This window comes from Nanorana parkeri, unplaced genomic scaffold (assembly GCF_000935625.1).
Source record: "Nanorana parkeri isolate BGI_ZX_2015 unplaced genomic scaffold, ASM93562v1 scaffold619, whole genome shotgun sequence".
In the NCBI taxonomy this organism is placed as follows: domain Eukaryota; kingdom Metazoa; phylum Chordata; class Amphibia; order Anura; family Dicroglossidae; genus Nanorana; species Nanorana parkeri.
This window is the reverse complement of record NW_017306887.1, coordinates 706,253-719,814: the sequence shown is the minus strand read 5'-3', so window position 1 is coordinate 719,814 and position 13,562 is coordinate 706,253. Positions and strand designations below refer to the sequence as shown.

General features: G+C 41.3%; 1 protein-coding gene across 1 annotated transcript in view; it reads right to left on the bottom strand.

Annotated features, from left to right (window-relative positions):
* DCC (DCC netrin 1 receptor) overlaps positions 1 to 13,562 on the bottom strand; it is a 410,882-nt gene that overhangs the window by 61,644 nt on the left and 335,676 nt on the right. Inside the window, exons 18-20 of the mRNA XM_018562973.1 lie at positions 11,916 to 12,054; positions 9,475 to 9,582; positions 5,888 to 6,082 (exon numbers count right to left, since the gene is read on the bottom strand). Coding sequence (XP_018418475.1) covers positions 5,888 to 6,082; positions 9,475 to 9,582; positions 11,916 to 12,054 — 442 coding nt within the window. The remainder of the gene's footprint in view (positions 1 to 5,887; positions 6,083 to 9,474; positions 9,583 to 11,915; positions 12,055 to 13,562) is intronic.

The window sequence follows — 13,562 nt, the reverse complement described above, 5'->3', positions numbered from 1 at the left end:
TATATATTTTGTATTATTATTTTTTATTCTAACTTATGTTGAGGTTAAACTCTGGATACAAAAGCTTTGGTGTAGCACTAGTACAGTGGTGTAGCACAGGCAGCCCAGAAGCCTTGGACCTCAAGCTACTCCCCTGCTCCTCCTCCGAGGTGTTTGATTGACAGCTCTTTCTGTTTGGCATGCACGAAGTGAAAGAGTACAATATATATTTTAACTTCATTCTACAAGACAGCATCGTCTTGCAGAACTGGCCTATTATGTTTGTATTGGGCAATTTATAACTATATGGAGGGTTGAATTAGATCTTGATTGTGCATGCGGACATAATGCCTGGTGATCTTGCCATGAAGGTCCTTGTTCAGACACTTGTCACACAGGCTTACAATGGAGACTACAAGTGGTCATTTCAACGCACATCAACAGGCTGCCAAAATTTTGCAGGAATAGAAAGTAATAGGAAAATAGCTAAAGTTTAAGTGTCTCTAGTGGGGTAACTATAGCCATAGCAGCCTAGGCAACTGCTATGGGACCTAGGGGTTGAAAGTTGTTGGGGCAAATTAAATACAGAACAGGTAACGATAATACAGTACTGTATTATTAAGGGTCGGGGTGGTTGCATTTGACTCTAATGCCCTGTAAAGTCTACAGACCACTGCAAATGCACAAAAGGAGTCTTTAAGATCTTGGCATCCTTACTCACAGCTCAGAGAGAGGTCATCAGGGCCCCCATCACATTATTGCTATAGGTCCCTGCGAACTGTAGCCCTCAACGCCTCTGTTGCAAATTTTAATTTTAATTTCTCTACAGTGAAGTTTAGTAATCACAATCTACAAACAGATACTTCTAGATCATTGCCGGCTTCTCATTCTTTGCATATCTTATTTCTCTTTTCCTCCCCATTCTTTTCACAGTGGCCATTTTTACTAAGGGCAGATTAATATATCTCCCTTTACTTCCTGGAACTCTGGCCCATGTGACTAGGACATGTGACCATGCACATCATCTCAGGGGAGGAACATGCCTTTCCCTGGGATTTCATGAGATTACAGATATTTCCCAGCAATGTTCTGCTGATGTAACCTTCCCAGGATGCAACACTTGGGCACAGATTACATCACTTTTGCTAAAGAGAACCAGGAAGTGGAAAAACAGTAATTGTAAGTAATACATGTAAGATGTTTTCATATCCGCACGCAGAGGTGAATGCTGAGGTGATTTTTAGCTAAAGGGGGTCGAGGTCCACTTTAATACTGTAAAGTGCACAGTCTGGCCACAGATTTACTTTATGGTGTCTGATCTGCACTATTGCCTAAAGGAGAAAACACCTTCAGACTCATCTGGGCAGAGCTGATGATAAGACTTGAATATTGACTTCACGATCAATAAAACTTATTAGAAAACATGCACAGCGGATCAAAAGCCTTTAAATGAAAGGCTGTCAAAACTGAGGGAGAAATTCACTATTCCAAGCACAACCGTTCAGGACTGTCATAAAGTAATTTCCTATTCAGTATCCACATCTATATCAAGCTGCATAAGTTGAAAAAGAAATAATGTATGCATTAAAGGAGGCCAGAACATATTTCTCTCTGTAGTGTACACAGTGATATGGAGTTTTCAGCTTCCAGAAGATGACTTCTAAAGGTGAAAGACATGAAGAGTCTGTATGATGAAAAGTAGATAGTTCCACATGTCTTCATCGCCAGCCAAGACTGTGTCTGGATGACTCAGATGCATTCTCTTTGGGTCAGCATGGGCAACATACTATTTTAGATGTCCACTGAATAAGTCTGTATATATGAATATGTGAAAAGACAGATGGATAAAGAAAAAGAAAAGGAAAGAAAGAATAGATAGATAGATAGATAGATAGATAGATAGATAGATAGATAGATAGATAGATAGATAGTCAATAAAACAACTGATTGCTAACTGCATTACCAACAGGAGACATTAGGTGGCGCTACACCGTTAAAAATGCCACTTAGACTCTCAAATGCCCGGGTCTGGATTGTGGTAAGTGGAAATGCATCTTATGTATGAGTGTATTACATCCCATTAATCATATCTTATATAGAAATGGTGAAGTTAATTTTAATTAAACCATAGCTTTTTTGTCCAGCTGAAGGTTATTCAGTGTTTAGTTAATAGTACTTCTTCTTTTGTGTTTTATTTTTTTATTCGTTGGGATATTTTTAATCCTTAAACAAGATGACTCATTTGTGAATAGTACAAGACGAAAATGTTGTCGGTGTGTTAAACAGTCTTTGCAATTTTGTATAAAAACACATTAGAATTTACATTTATTGCAAAGGAGCATTCTATGGGGTAGGTTAATTAATTCTGAGATACCTGTAGGGGGTGGGGCTTCAAGTATGGGTGAGATTTAGAGTTAATAGGAAGTATTGATGAATTATTTATGAATTATAATTATTAGGATTGATTATATTAATAATATTTATTTTAAGTAATTTATTGATTATTTATATTATGAAGCATTTTATAGGTGGGTCGGATGAAAGAAGGAAAGTAGGATGAAGGAAGGAAGGAAAGAAGGATAGAAGAAAGGAAGTGAATCAAAAAGAAAAGCAAATATGTAAATAAAAGAAAATAGAAGTAAAAAGATGGGAAAGGAAACCAAAGAAAAGTAAAAAAGAATACAAAGTAAATAAAGGAAAGGAAAAAAGAAGAAAATAAATGGAAAGGTGAAAGGAAAAAGCAAAATAAAGAAAAGAGGAAAGGAGAGGAAAGGGAAAGAGCAGAGAAGGGGAAGGAAACACAATGCATTTAAAGTATAGAGAAGGAAAAGGGAGAGAAAGAAAAAAGAAAGGAAAGTGAAAAGGAGAATAAAAGGATCGGGAATGAAAGCATATGAAGCAAAAGGAGGAAGCAAAAGAAAGAAAAGAGGAAAGCAGATGAAAGGTAAAGAGCAGAAACAGGGAAGGAAACAAAGGGAATGGAAAGGATAGAGAAGACAAGTGAAAGAAAAGAGCAGGGAATGGAAGAGAAGGGAAAAAAAGAGAAAGGAATGGAAAGGATAGGAAAGGAAATTAAAGCATGGAAAAGGAAAGGAGGAAGCAACAGAAAGAAAAGAGAACAGGAGAGGAAGGGGAATGAGCAGAGAAAGGAAAGGAAACAAAATGAATGGAAAGGATAGAGAAGAAAAGGGAAAGGAAAGAGCAGGGAAAGGAAGAAAACAAAAAGAAAAGAGAAAAGAAAAGAAAGGATAGAGGAAAGGGAATGAAAGCATAGGAAGGGAAGCAACAGAAAGAAACGAGAACATGAGAGGAAAGGGAAAGAGCAGAAAAAGGAAAGGAAACAAAAGAAATGTAAAGGATAGAGAAAGAAAAGGAAAGGAAATAGAAGGAAAAGGAAGAGAGAAAAAAAAGAAATGAGAAAGGAAAGGAGAAAGAAAAAAAGAAGGGAAATGAAAAGGGGAAGAAACAAAGGGAAAGGGAAAAGGAAAGACAAGGAAAGAAAAGTAAGGAGATGCAAAATGGAAAGAAAGTATACGTAAAGTAAGCGGACAGAAAGAAAGAGAATGGAAATTAAGGGTAAGTAAAAGGTAAGAGAGTACAAATGAAGAGAAACAAAAGAAAGAGAAGGTTAATTGAGGGGAAAGTAAGGGAAGGGTAAACTGATGGAGTAAGAAAAAGAGAATTAAAAAGTAAGAGCTTTCCTGTACAGTGTTTTACAAGTTGTCTACGACATATGCTGTCTTTTTCAATACGGCAAATGTAAACATAGCTCTTTAGAACAATGTGAACGTGCATGACATTATACATAACTGACATAGCTCTGTTTTCATCTCAAACAAAAATATTCACAGCTTTAAAATCAGTGTTTTGTTTTTACATTTTCTTTGTGTACGTAAAATTCAGCAGTTTCTAAGAAAAAAAATTTAACTTGCCAGGGCACATCGGTTCGTCGCCGCAGTTTCACAATATGTTAGTATATTTAATTGAATTAATTTAAAAGTTAAATCATTTGAATCTCTCCATGGAGCAAATGAAAGGGCATGCAAGTTTTTTGATGTTCAGTTTAAAGTACAGAGGAGCGCAGAGGGTGGCAGGTTCAGTTAAAGGGTTTGGTTGCCTCGGTCATGTTTTATGGATGCACGCTTATACACGTTTCAGAATTTTCGGGCTACAACAAATTTGCGCTTTGGTTCCTACACTTGCAGGCCTCAGAATATGGCCCCCAAAATTTGCATTACTGAACAAACGCTCCGGACTTCACAGGGTTTCATCACCTCAGATGTAGTGACAGCTCTCACCATTGGTGATTGATTCTAATGAAAGTTTACACATTGTGCAAGGAAACACCATCAAACATTTATGTCTCGGGGTTAGTTATAGTGCGCATAGACAATTATTTCACGTAGCTGCAGAGTGCGTTTCTTTTACTTTTTAATGGGTCAGTGCTTTTTAATATTCTCGGGGATAAATTAAAAATGAGATTGTTAAAAGTAAAGTCGTTTTGAACATTTTAGCTTTTATTTCTTTGGTAGTGCCGCCAAAGCTCAAGAAAATATTTGACGTTTTCATTGCGTTCTCCCTTCCTAATATAAATCTTATATATGGAGGCCAATTATCTGCCAGAGTTCTTCATTTTTGGTGCAGTTCTGGAACAACTGACACATGTTTTTTTTAGGCGCAAAGACGTTTCTACATATTTTGAATCAGTTTCTTGCCCATATCCAATATAGCGTCAATAATATGGCTTTCTAAAAGGACTGTATGGTGACCCCATTCTCTCATCAGGTGAGGTGGTCCTTTATGCGTTTAGATGTTTTGTAGCAACATCTGAAACTTTTCTAGCAGTCCCGCAGGGTTTTCAGGAGCACTGTGCCTAGACATGTGCCACCTGCCGTTCCATATTGAAAATGTAGCTCAGGCATGCTCAAGAGTGCCCGTGTCATCAACAAGCATCAAATGGAAAATATGGTAGGTAAATGGAGACGGTGCTTTAGCCAAAAAGCCTCTCGTGTTCCTATGGTGAGCTTTAGCTCTTTGGTCATTCACCAGTAGTCTTCTCTTTTTTTTCCTTTGCCTGTCCTAAAATGTGCCGGTCTTATGACTCTCTTTGAACATATGCTGTCTTGATGTATGCCTAGCTTTGCCTAGAGGCCTCCTGACCTGGCCAAAACTCCTTTGCAGACAACACACCTGCCTGTTGACTTAGCACATTGCTACATTTATCTGCCTCCACATCAGCTATTGCCCATGACTCATACCTGTCCTGACTTGTGCGCATATTGGGACTCTGAATGTTGGCCTGTCCTCATTTTTTTACAGACAATGCTCCTACGTGACAACTTAGTATGTCACCAGTGGGACAAACCTTGCGGCCACAACCTTGGGCATCAGGCAGAAAAAAGCCATAGCTCCTTGCAGGGTTTCTTGGTGAATACAACATGCTTCTATGCTTTCTGGAACTCACGTTACAACCTAGAGACAAAGAATATCCAGGGAACCAGAGAGGACTATGACTCACTAGCAAGCCTTAGCAGAAAAAATTCAGGACCGGATCTCTTAAAAACAGTCTCCGGTAAGAAGTTAAACTCTTTCCACAAGGAAAGGTGTTGGGTGATTTACGGCCCTCATCTCATTAGCTTTCACTGCATATCTAAATGCTGCGTGAAATCTGAGCCCTTATCTTAAATTAGCATGAGTGTTCATTCAGCTCTATGAGTGTCTCAGCCAGACAATTTGGATTTGTTTTTCCAAACAAGATTATGGAAGTTTTCAGACTTTCTGCAATGGCTTTCCCCAAGTGGCAAAACTAAAAGAATAAATAAATAAATAAATAAATAAATAAATAATGGCTAAACAAAGAGGATGTAAAAAAAAAAACCCATAAAAAAATCAGTAAACCAGTTCCTACCTTTCGGCGTCCTGAAGGGTATGGGATCGGAGAGGGGTCCCAGTCCTTTGGCATTGCGAGCTTGAATTCGGAAGTAATAAGCGGTGTCCAAATTGAGGTCGAGGATCTCGTGGGTCAGCCTGTCGCCGCTGATCGCCTCCATGACCCAGTCATCGATCTGGAGGTTTTTGTCCAAGGTATAGAACAGGATATATGCTAAAGGTAAACAAAAGATATATATTGTGACAGTTTTAGGAAAACATTTTAAGCAGGCCATGAATTATTAATGCTGCCGGGTCTTGCATTATGTATTTGTAGCTACAGTATCAAAATCATAACAAATTATTCTTTCAGCGTGGTAAGTGCCAGCCTCCATCACTTCTCATTACGCCGAACCATACAGGCTACAACTTCGCTGCACATTGCTTACATGCCAGCTTCAGCTTGGAATTTTAAAGGTAACCTGTACCGTGATAAACATGGAGGCTGACCTTATATCTGGGCAAAAAAGGAAAAAGATACGTAGTACATCGCTGCAATATCTACATGTTCAGTCACAAAACACTCACTCTGAAATCCCAAGCAGTGTCTTGGGATTTCTCCCCTGTTGGACTACAGAACACTTGCCTCATCATCATCTCGATAACCAGGGCTGTCCCTAACCTGTATGCCACCTGAGGCCGTAGAGTGGGGGGATAGGGGTGCTTGGGGATGCTCTTAATAGTGCTTAGGGGGGTGGGATGTGTTGGTTGTTGCTGATAGTGCTTTCGGGTATTAGAGGAGGCCAGAGGGTGGTGTTAGAGCTATGCCTGTCAACGGCTCTCTGTCCAGTCCCAGTCTCACCCAGTCCATTCCTGACTTTACTACTGCTGCAGGAACCTTTGGTTGACCTGTGTTACATTCCTCCCTTGCTTACCTGTCATCATGCAAAAATCACACCTGTAAGTGTAATTATTTTTTTAATTTGTTTATTAAATTAAATATCTTACACCATGCCAGTGCACAATTTTTTGTCTTTGTTTTGCAGAGCTTTGAAGAGCAGAAGGCACAGGGTGTTAGGAGTTTATTGGCAGAATCAACAGGTATGCTTCTGGGCTTGCAGCGTACATATTTCCTGTTACCACGAGTTCCTGTGACAACTCTAACATTTTGGATTTCCCATCACTTCCTGCACTGGAGGCAATGATCACCAAAATGTTGACTTGACCAAATGATAGCGCCGAGTTGGCAAAGAATAGAAACAGTAAACGTGCAATAGTATCTGCACCCTAGCAGGCTGCCTCTTCCACCTGCGAGTCATCCCAGCCTAGCGCCCATTTCTTCTGGAAATCTTTTGCTTGCGTTTGTTTCCTCTGTACCCCAGCATACAAGATGAACAAAATGAACCTCTCCTTTGTATGCTTGCCTGGAGTTCTCATGTAACTTAGTAAGATAAAATAAATGATCCCACTTGTTGAAATTTGTGTAAAAGTACAAAACAGCTGTAGATATTGCCGTTGAAATATCTCCAGGCGCCCACACAGCGTCTATTGTTGCATTTCTGAAATGTTTTCAAAGGCTGATAAAAAGCCTAGAACTGTGTAATTTTCCCCAGACATATTATCATGTTTATGCATTATGAGATTAAGTGGTGTTTGATTAACGTCTTCTGGTAGAACAGAGCAACAGCAGATCTTGTCTTGAATATCTCATGTACTTTACTGGTAAAAGGAACTTTACTATTCTCTTAAAGGACGAGGCAGAATATGGGAACAAGCGAAGTATTGCTAAGGGTTAATACCAGAGCTGTCCCTATAATGAGGCAGCCTGAGGTGGTTGCCTCAGGTGGCATGTCTTTGGGTTAAAAAATACTACAAATGTTTTCATTATTTAGGGTTTAGAAACTCTTAGGGGGTTATCCCCTATTGAGCCGGAGGATCCAGCTGTAGCTTCGGCTGATCCTTCGGCTTTCTTCGGCCGCAGGAGCCCTTCGGTTCAGTCGAACCGAAGAGCTGCTGTATGGGCTATTCACACCGAAGGCGGCTGAGCGGATCAGCCGAGCCGAAGGCATATGCTTCAGTTCGACTGAGCCGGAGTGACAGGCGAAGTGGTTGCGAATGGCTATGAGAATAGGGATGAATGGCAGCGAGTGAGCTGCCGGAGCTTCGGCTCAGCTGATCCAGATGTTGGATCGGCTGAGTCTCATGCCCTCTGCACTTCAGCTCAGCCAAACATGCAGAGCATGTTCAGCTGACCGAAGGCAGTCGCACAGAGCTGATGTACGGCTGATTTCAGCCAATGTACGGCTGAAATCAGCCGTACTGAGCCGGAGTGACAAGTGGAACCTCATTCGGCTCTGTTCACTTCGGCTCGGTTATATTATAATACGTACTCCCCCCAGTATTCACCCCAGCATGGTATATTCACATTGCACATTGCCTCCTTGCTACAGCAGTCCACCCTGGGTAAGATCTGGTGTTGGAAATTACCTGGTGGATGAGGTCACTGCCCCCTTCCAAGTGACAATGTTCAGGCCTAATGATTGGCTGTTAAGGGCCGAGCACTGGCACATTGGTAGGTCACATGCTTTCTCATACAGAAAGGGCTCCAACAGAGTAGGGAGGAGGTGAAGGGGAGTGGGAGTTGCCTGGGGTGGGGGTTTATAAAGAGTGACTGGAACCTATTTACTAAAGGCAAATAATCTATTCAGTTAGCAAGGGAATTTTCTGGTAGCTTAGTGAATGAGGTGAGACATGGTTGACTTCCATCATCCAATGAAGTGCAAGCAAAAATACTGTTTTCTTTTTTTTTTTTTCTTGAACACGATTGGGTATTCTTTGCAAAGTGAATTTTCACCACGCTCACTAAGCTAAGCAAACATTTTCTTGCAAAGTGAACAGCCTATCTGCCATTAGCATATCAACCCAAATGTCACTTACAGTATCGCTGAATGTGCAAGGTAACCGTGTCTATTCAGATTTGAATGCACATTTGCCTCTTTATTTATCTGTACAAGGTTTGCCTGAGCTGAGGGACCCTCAGAGGTCAGGCAGTCAACAGGAAAGCAACTATGAAAAATCAAGAGGGGGGCATTCATCTATTACTGAAAGCATAGCAGTTACCAGTTGATCAACAGCAATCCCACCTAAGTAGTCAGGAGATAGCATGGAAATGATTTGCAGAGGCCCACAATAATGCTTTGCCATAAATATAGAGGAGAGGCTGTGCTACATGAACCAGTGGTAGACAGGGCCGGCCTTAGGCCTTTAGGCGCCCTGTGTCTCCCCCTCACCGCTCCGCCATCCTGACAGCAGGCAGCGCTCCCTCCTGCGCCCGCCCCGAAGTGGGGGGGCGGACGAGGGAGCGCTGTCATATCGGATGGCCAGCGGTGAGGGGGAGAGAAGCCGCCCACAGGACGAGCTGTGACGGACGCACGGCGCCCTTGTTGCCATGGCGCCCTGTGCGGCCGCTTGGCTCGCACACCCCTAAGGCCGGCCCTGGTGGTAGATACCCTGCAGCATGCAAAGAAGACATTTCCTTTTCCTGCACCTACGCACATAAGCATAGCGCAAAAAGGGAAGTAAAGGGTGAATAAAGAAATCTGCAGAGCAAGCAAACATATACACTACCAGTAATCTTGCCGTTGGCTTCGATTGGTGGCTGCCAGCTGACTATAACAGCTCGAGGCTTCCGTTCCCTTGTGATAACTGTTAAGTCCTTCGGGGCAGATGTTGGAGCTTGAAGTGTGGAAGAGAGAAAAAAAAAATAGTTGGCCAAGTAGGAAGTATAAATTAACATTACGACAATCTAGGTGCTGGTAGCACTTACGATCATAGCGGAGGGAATCATCAGGAAAATTCACACGTACAATTTTGACATCTTGACACTCTTGTGCCCCAGTGTTTTCTTTTACTATTATAGGAGTTAAACTCTGACATGAAAGGAATAAATGTGTTGAACGTCTATAACAATATTCATTTACCCTGATTCTTTTATGGAGTGCGGATAGGAGCCGGTACAGTATAATGTAGACATTTACAGTACACACTTATATCTACAGTTCCACGACAGCCAAAGAGACAGATTTCAAGAGATAAGCTGAATTCACAAAGTTGTTCTTTACTTGGTACCAGACATTATGTAGTTACATCTTTAAAGTGACACTAAACTCAAATAGGGTGTTTACATTTCAAGCAGATTTCCTGCTCATTTAAAACCGCCCACCCGCATCCAAGAAGCCACCGTCTGGCAGTTTAATTACAATGGCCGGACAGCAGGTGGTTAAGTGGCGTATCAATATACTTCAATGGAGGCATTTGTCCAGTGGCAATGCCTCCAGAACACGATATGCACTCTATTTTTTAACCCACAGCAACACAACACTAAAGCCCATGTGTGAACTGTACTGGGTGGTTGCTATTGCATTATCTTACATAAGCGTTAATAGGTGGCAGGAAGGCTTTAAAAACGCTTCTGTAATGCCTGATTTTAACACACGTGTGAAAGAGGCCTTAGGCTCACTGTAGGCTCTACTGCTATCCAACACTTCCTGGTGTGTCAGAGTGCTCTTTGTTAGGCACCGTGTTTCCTCTCACCGGCAGCTACATCACCACGGGAGCTCTTTAAGTGAAGCTTTAACACCCCACACAGGGACAGGGTCACTTTAATTCACACGTTCTAGGCCATATAACAACTTTAATTAGCCTGCTCTGTATTTGGTCGTGTTTCACCACAACTTGTACTGTTATAAATCTGTCAGCATTATTTTAACAGCCACTATGGTAAAATCAATGTCAATTCACAAAGGTTACAGCGCAGGTTATCATTCCTTAAAATACCGCTAGCCTCAGGCTGGTGATAACTGGGAGTTTCAATAGGTGTCCATTGAGGAAAGCAGAAAAGATAGCCATTTAAGGTGGCCTTGATTTATCAAGCTCCAATAGCATTAAAAGCTCCATAAAGCCCAATGCTGTATTCGTTTCAGCAAAAAATAGTTATTTGAATTGAGGCTGCGTAAAAACTGAGCTTTTGTAATTTTAGTATTGGCTTCTTTATAATTCAGCCCCCAGCACCAGCCGAACATCTCGAGTCTGGTATTACACCGCAAAGAAGGAGCACTGCCCTCTGCTTGGTAGCAGTGGTCTGCCTGCAATAGTCTGACACCCCTCCTGCTCACTAAAGCTGGCCATATGCCTATAGATTATCTGCAGATTTTCTATGGCCAGATGGAAAAAGTGCAACAGATTCCTCCGTCTACGCTAAACTGTGTGGATTGAGAAATCTCCCACTGGGCCAAGCTTCAGTATCTTGCTAGTCGGCCCCGCTGGCTCTCAAAACACCTGAACAATGCCTGCATCCAATCAGATTGTTTAGGTATTTTGTGGAAGAGTCCTCTATCCACACAGTTTAGCATAGATAGAGGAATCTGTTGCACTTTTTCCATCTGACCATAGAAAATCTGCAGATAATCTATAGGTGTATGGCCAGCTTAAGACATGCTCCCTGCTGATTGATCTCTTCACTCAGCAGGGAGCATGAGCGTTGCTGATTGCAGAGCTGTAGTTACAACAATGCAAATCTAAACAGTATAATTTACAAAGAACTTCTGAAATCAACAAATGCAACAAATTCTTGCAATTGTTTGATAGTATGTTCACTTATGTTTAAAAAGTTAAAAAAAAAAATGCTCCTTTAGTGTCCAATCCACAGGTTGGGGGGTGTTCCTGACCAGGCTTCGCTATAGCTAAAGTTGGGGTCGTTGACCTGACTGAACTTTCTAGCAGCAGATCACAAGACTAACTGCATAAAACTACAATTACTTTAGCAATAACAACATCTAACAGATATGAATTTTAACGGGGCACTTCTTGCAGTTTTAAACCTTCAGGTATAATGCCATATAAGAGGAGCAATGACATTCCAAGGTGCACAGCAACAGAAAAGGGAGCAAGATTTTGCCACTGGAAATATAAGAAGCTAGTTGGTGAATCACAGCGGGCTCCAATTATTTTTTCATGCAACTGCACTGACCCTAGCCAGTATATGTTTTTGTTCATTTATTTGCTTTTACCTGTCTCATAGGTAGTGGCGTGCGCGGTCATACTCCAGGTGCTCGATCGTCTTCCTTTAGTGACCATGACTGAAAACTCATACATTGTGTTTGGCTTGAGACCCGTGGCGGTGTGGCTTAAAGCTGTTGTATCGGCAGACTGATAGAAAAAAGAAGACACAATCAATTCACAAATAAAATATTAATACACAAAACTGAAACCTAAAGTGACACTAAACTCAAGGACCTTAACAATTAACAAAAATGTATCTTATTTGTGTATCACTCGGCTGTAGATCCTCAAATCATCTCTGAATTGGTGCCAACACTGTCCTTCCTTCTGGAGGGTGAATACTTTTGTTCCCCATGGTCCCTGTTTATGTTGTAAAGTAGCCACCGCTCCAAGATCACTCCTGTGATAGACTACAATGTCAGTACAAATGAGTAAACTAAAAGTTTACTTCAAGTTTTTTTTATTTATTTTCTTTTTTATGGTGGCCAGACTTGCTAAAAAGAAAGATCTTTTATCCTCTATGTTTTTATTTCCTTGTTCTCAAGTGGTATCCAGACCGCAAGCACCACCCCTCCGTACATTTGCTAGCCGACTGCTGTGGAGGCACCCATATGTGCATGGCCACGGCCATGGCTGCACCTAGCTGTGTGCAACTATGGCTCCTCTGCCCTCAGTACCCCACAACCAGTAAGTCTGGGGAAACCCATGTGTCTTCCCGGTCATGGCGGAGGAGACGAGTGGCTGCAGATAAGTGTGGGGAGGACAGGACTGTTACAAAAGTGCTGGGTGTTTTTTTGCCTTGATGCAGAGAATACTTTAAAGCAAAAAACACCCAGCCTTTAATACTAATTTAAAGTAGAAGACAAACTAATTTTTTTCTTTTTTTTATCAAGTTGGGAAGGGTGAGATTCTGCTCACTTTCAGTTCACTGTGGCATAGCAGGAAGTGAAGGTCCTGCAATCACCCACCCAATTACCTACCCAAGGCAACAGGGTCACAGACATTAAAGAAAAATCTAAACTTAGGTTCAAACCTTTCCCACTTTACTCAAAGCTGAAAAAGACATTGCAGCTGGGGTTATACATTAAAACTATTATATATATATATATATAAAGGCATCAAGTAAAAAAAATGAAAGCAGGGATCAAAAAGACTCCTTGATCATCAGTTGGTTTCTCCTGCCATTGTAAACACAACGTACCTTGTATTTTGAGCTGGTTGAGTAGCTAGTTCTCCATCGTATGGTGTAGAAACGGACCTCTGCTGTCTTCTGGTTCTTTAGGACAGAGTTATCCGCCCAGCTGACCCTCACGGCATCGTGCGTTAACGCCACTGCCTGAACACCTACTGGTGGAAGCATGGGGGTGGACATTTCTGGGACGGAGGTGGGGAAATCATCAATAAAAGGATAAAACTCAATTTCTGAGGGATCCAGGGGGTCTGGATAATCATGCAGCAAATTAAAATAAAAGTCACACAGCAAAGAATAACACAATGGGTTAAATGCAACATAAAAGGTGAAGAAAGGTGTGAGAGAGAAGAAAAGAAATAACAAATTATTTATGTTTTATTTATGTTATTCTATAGATTCAACTATATAATACTATCATTATATACTGTTATATAACATTATATCAACAATATATAATGGCATA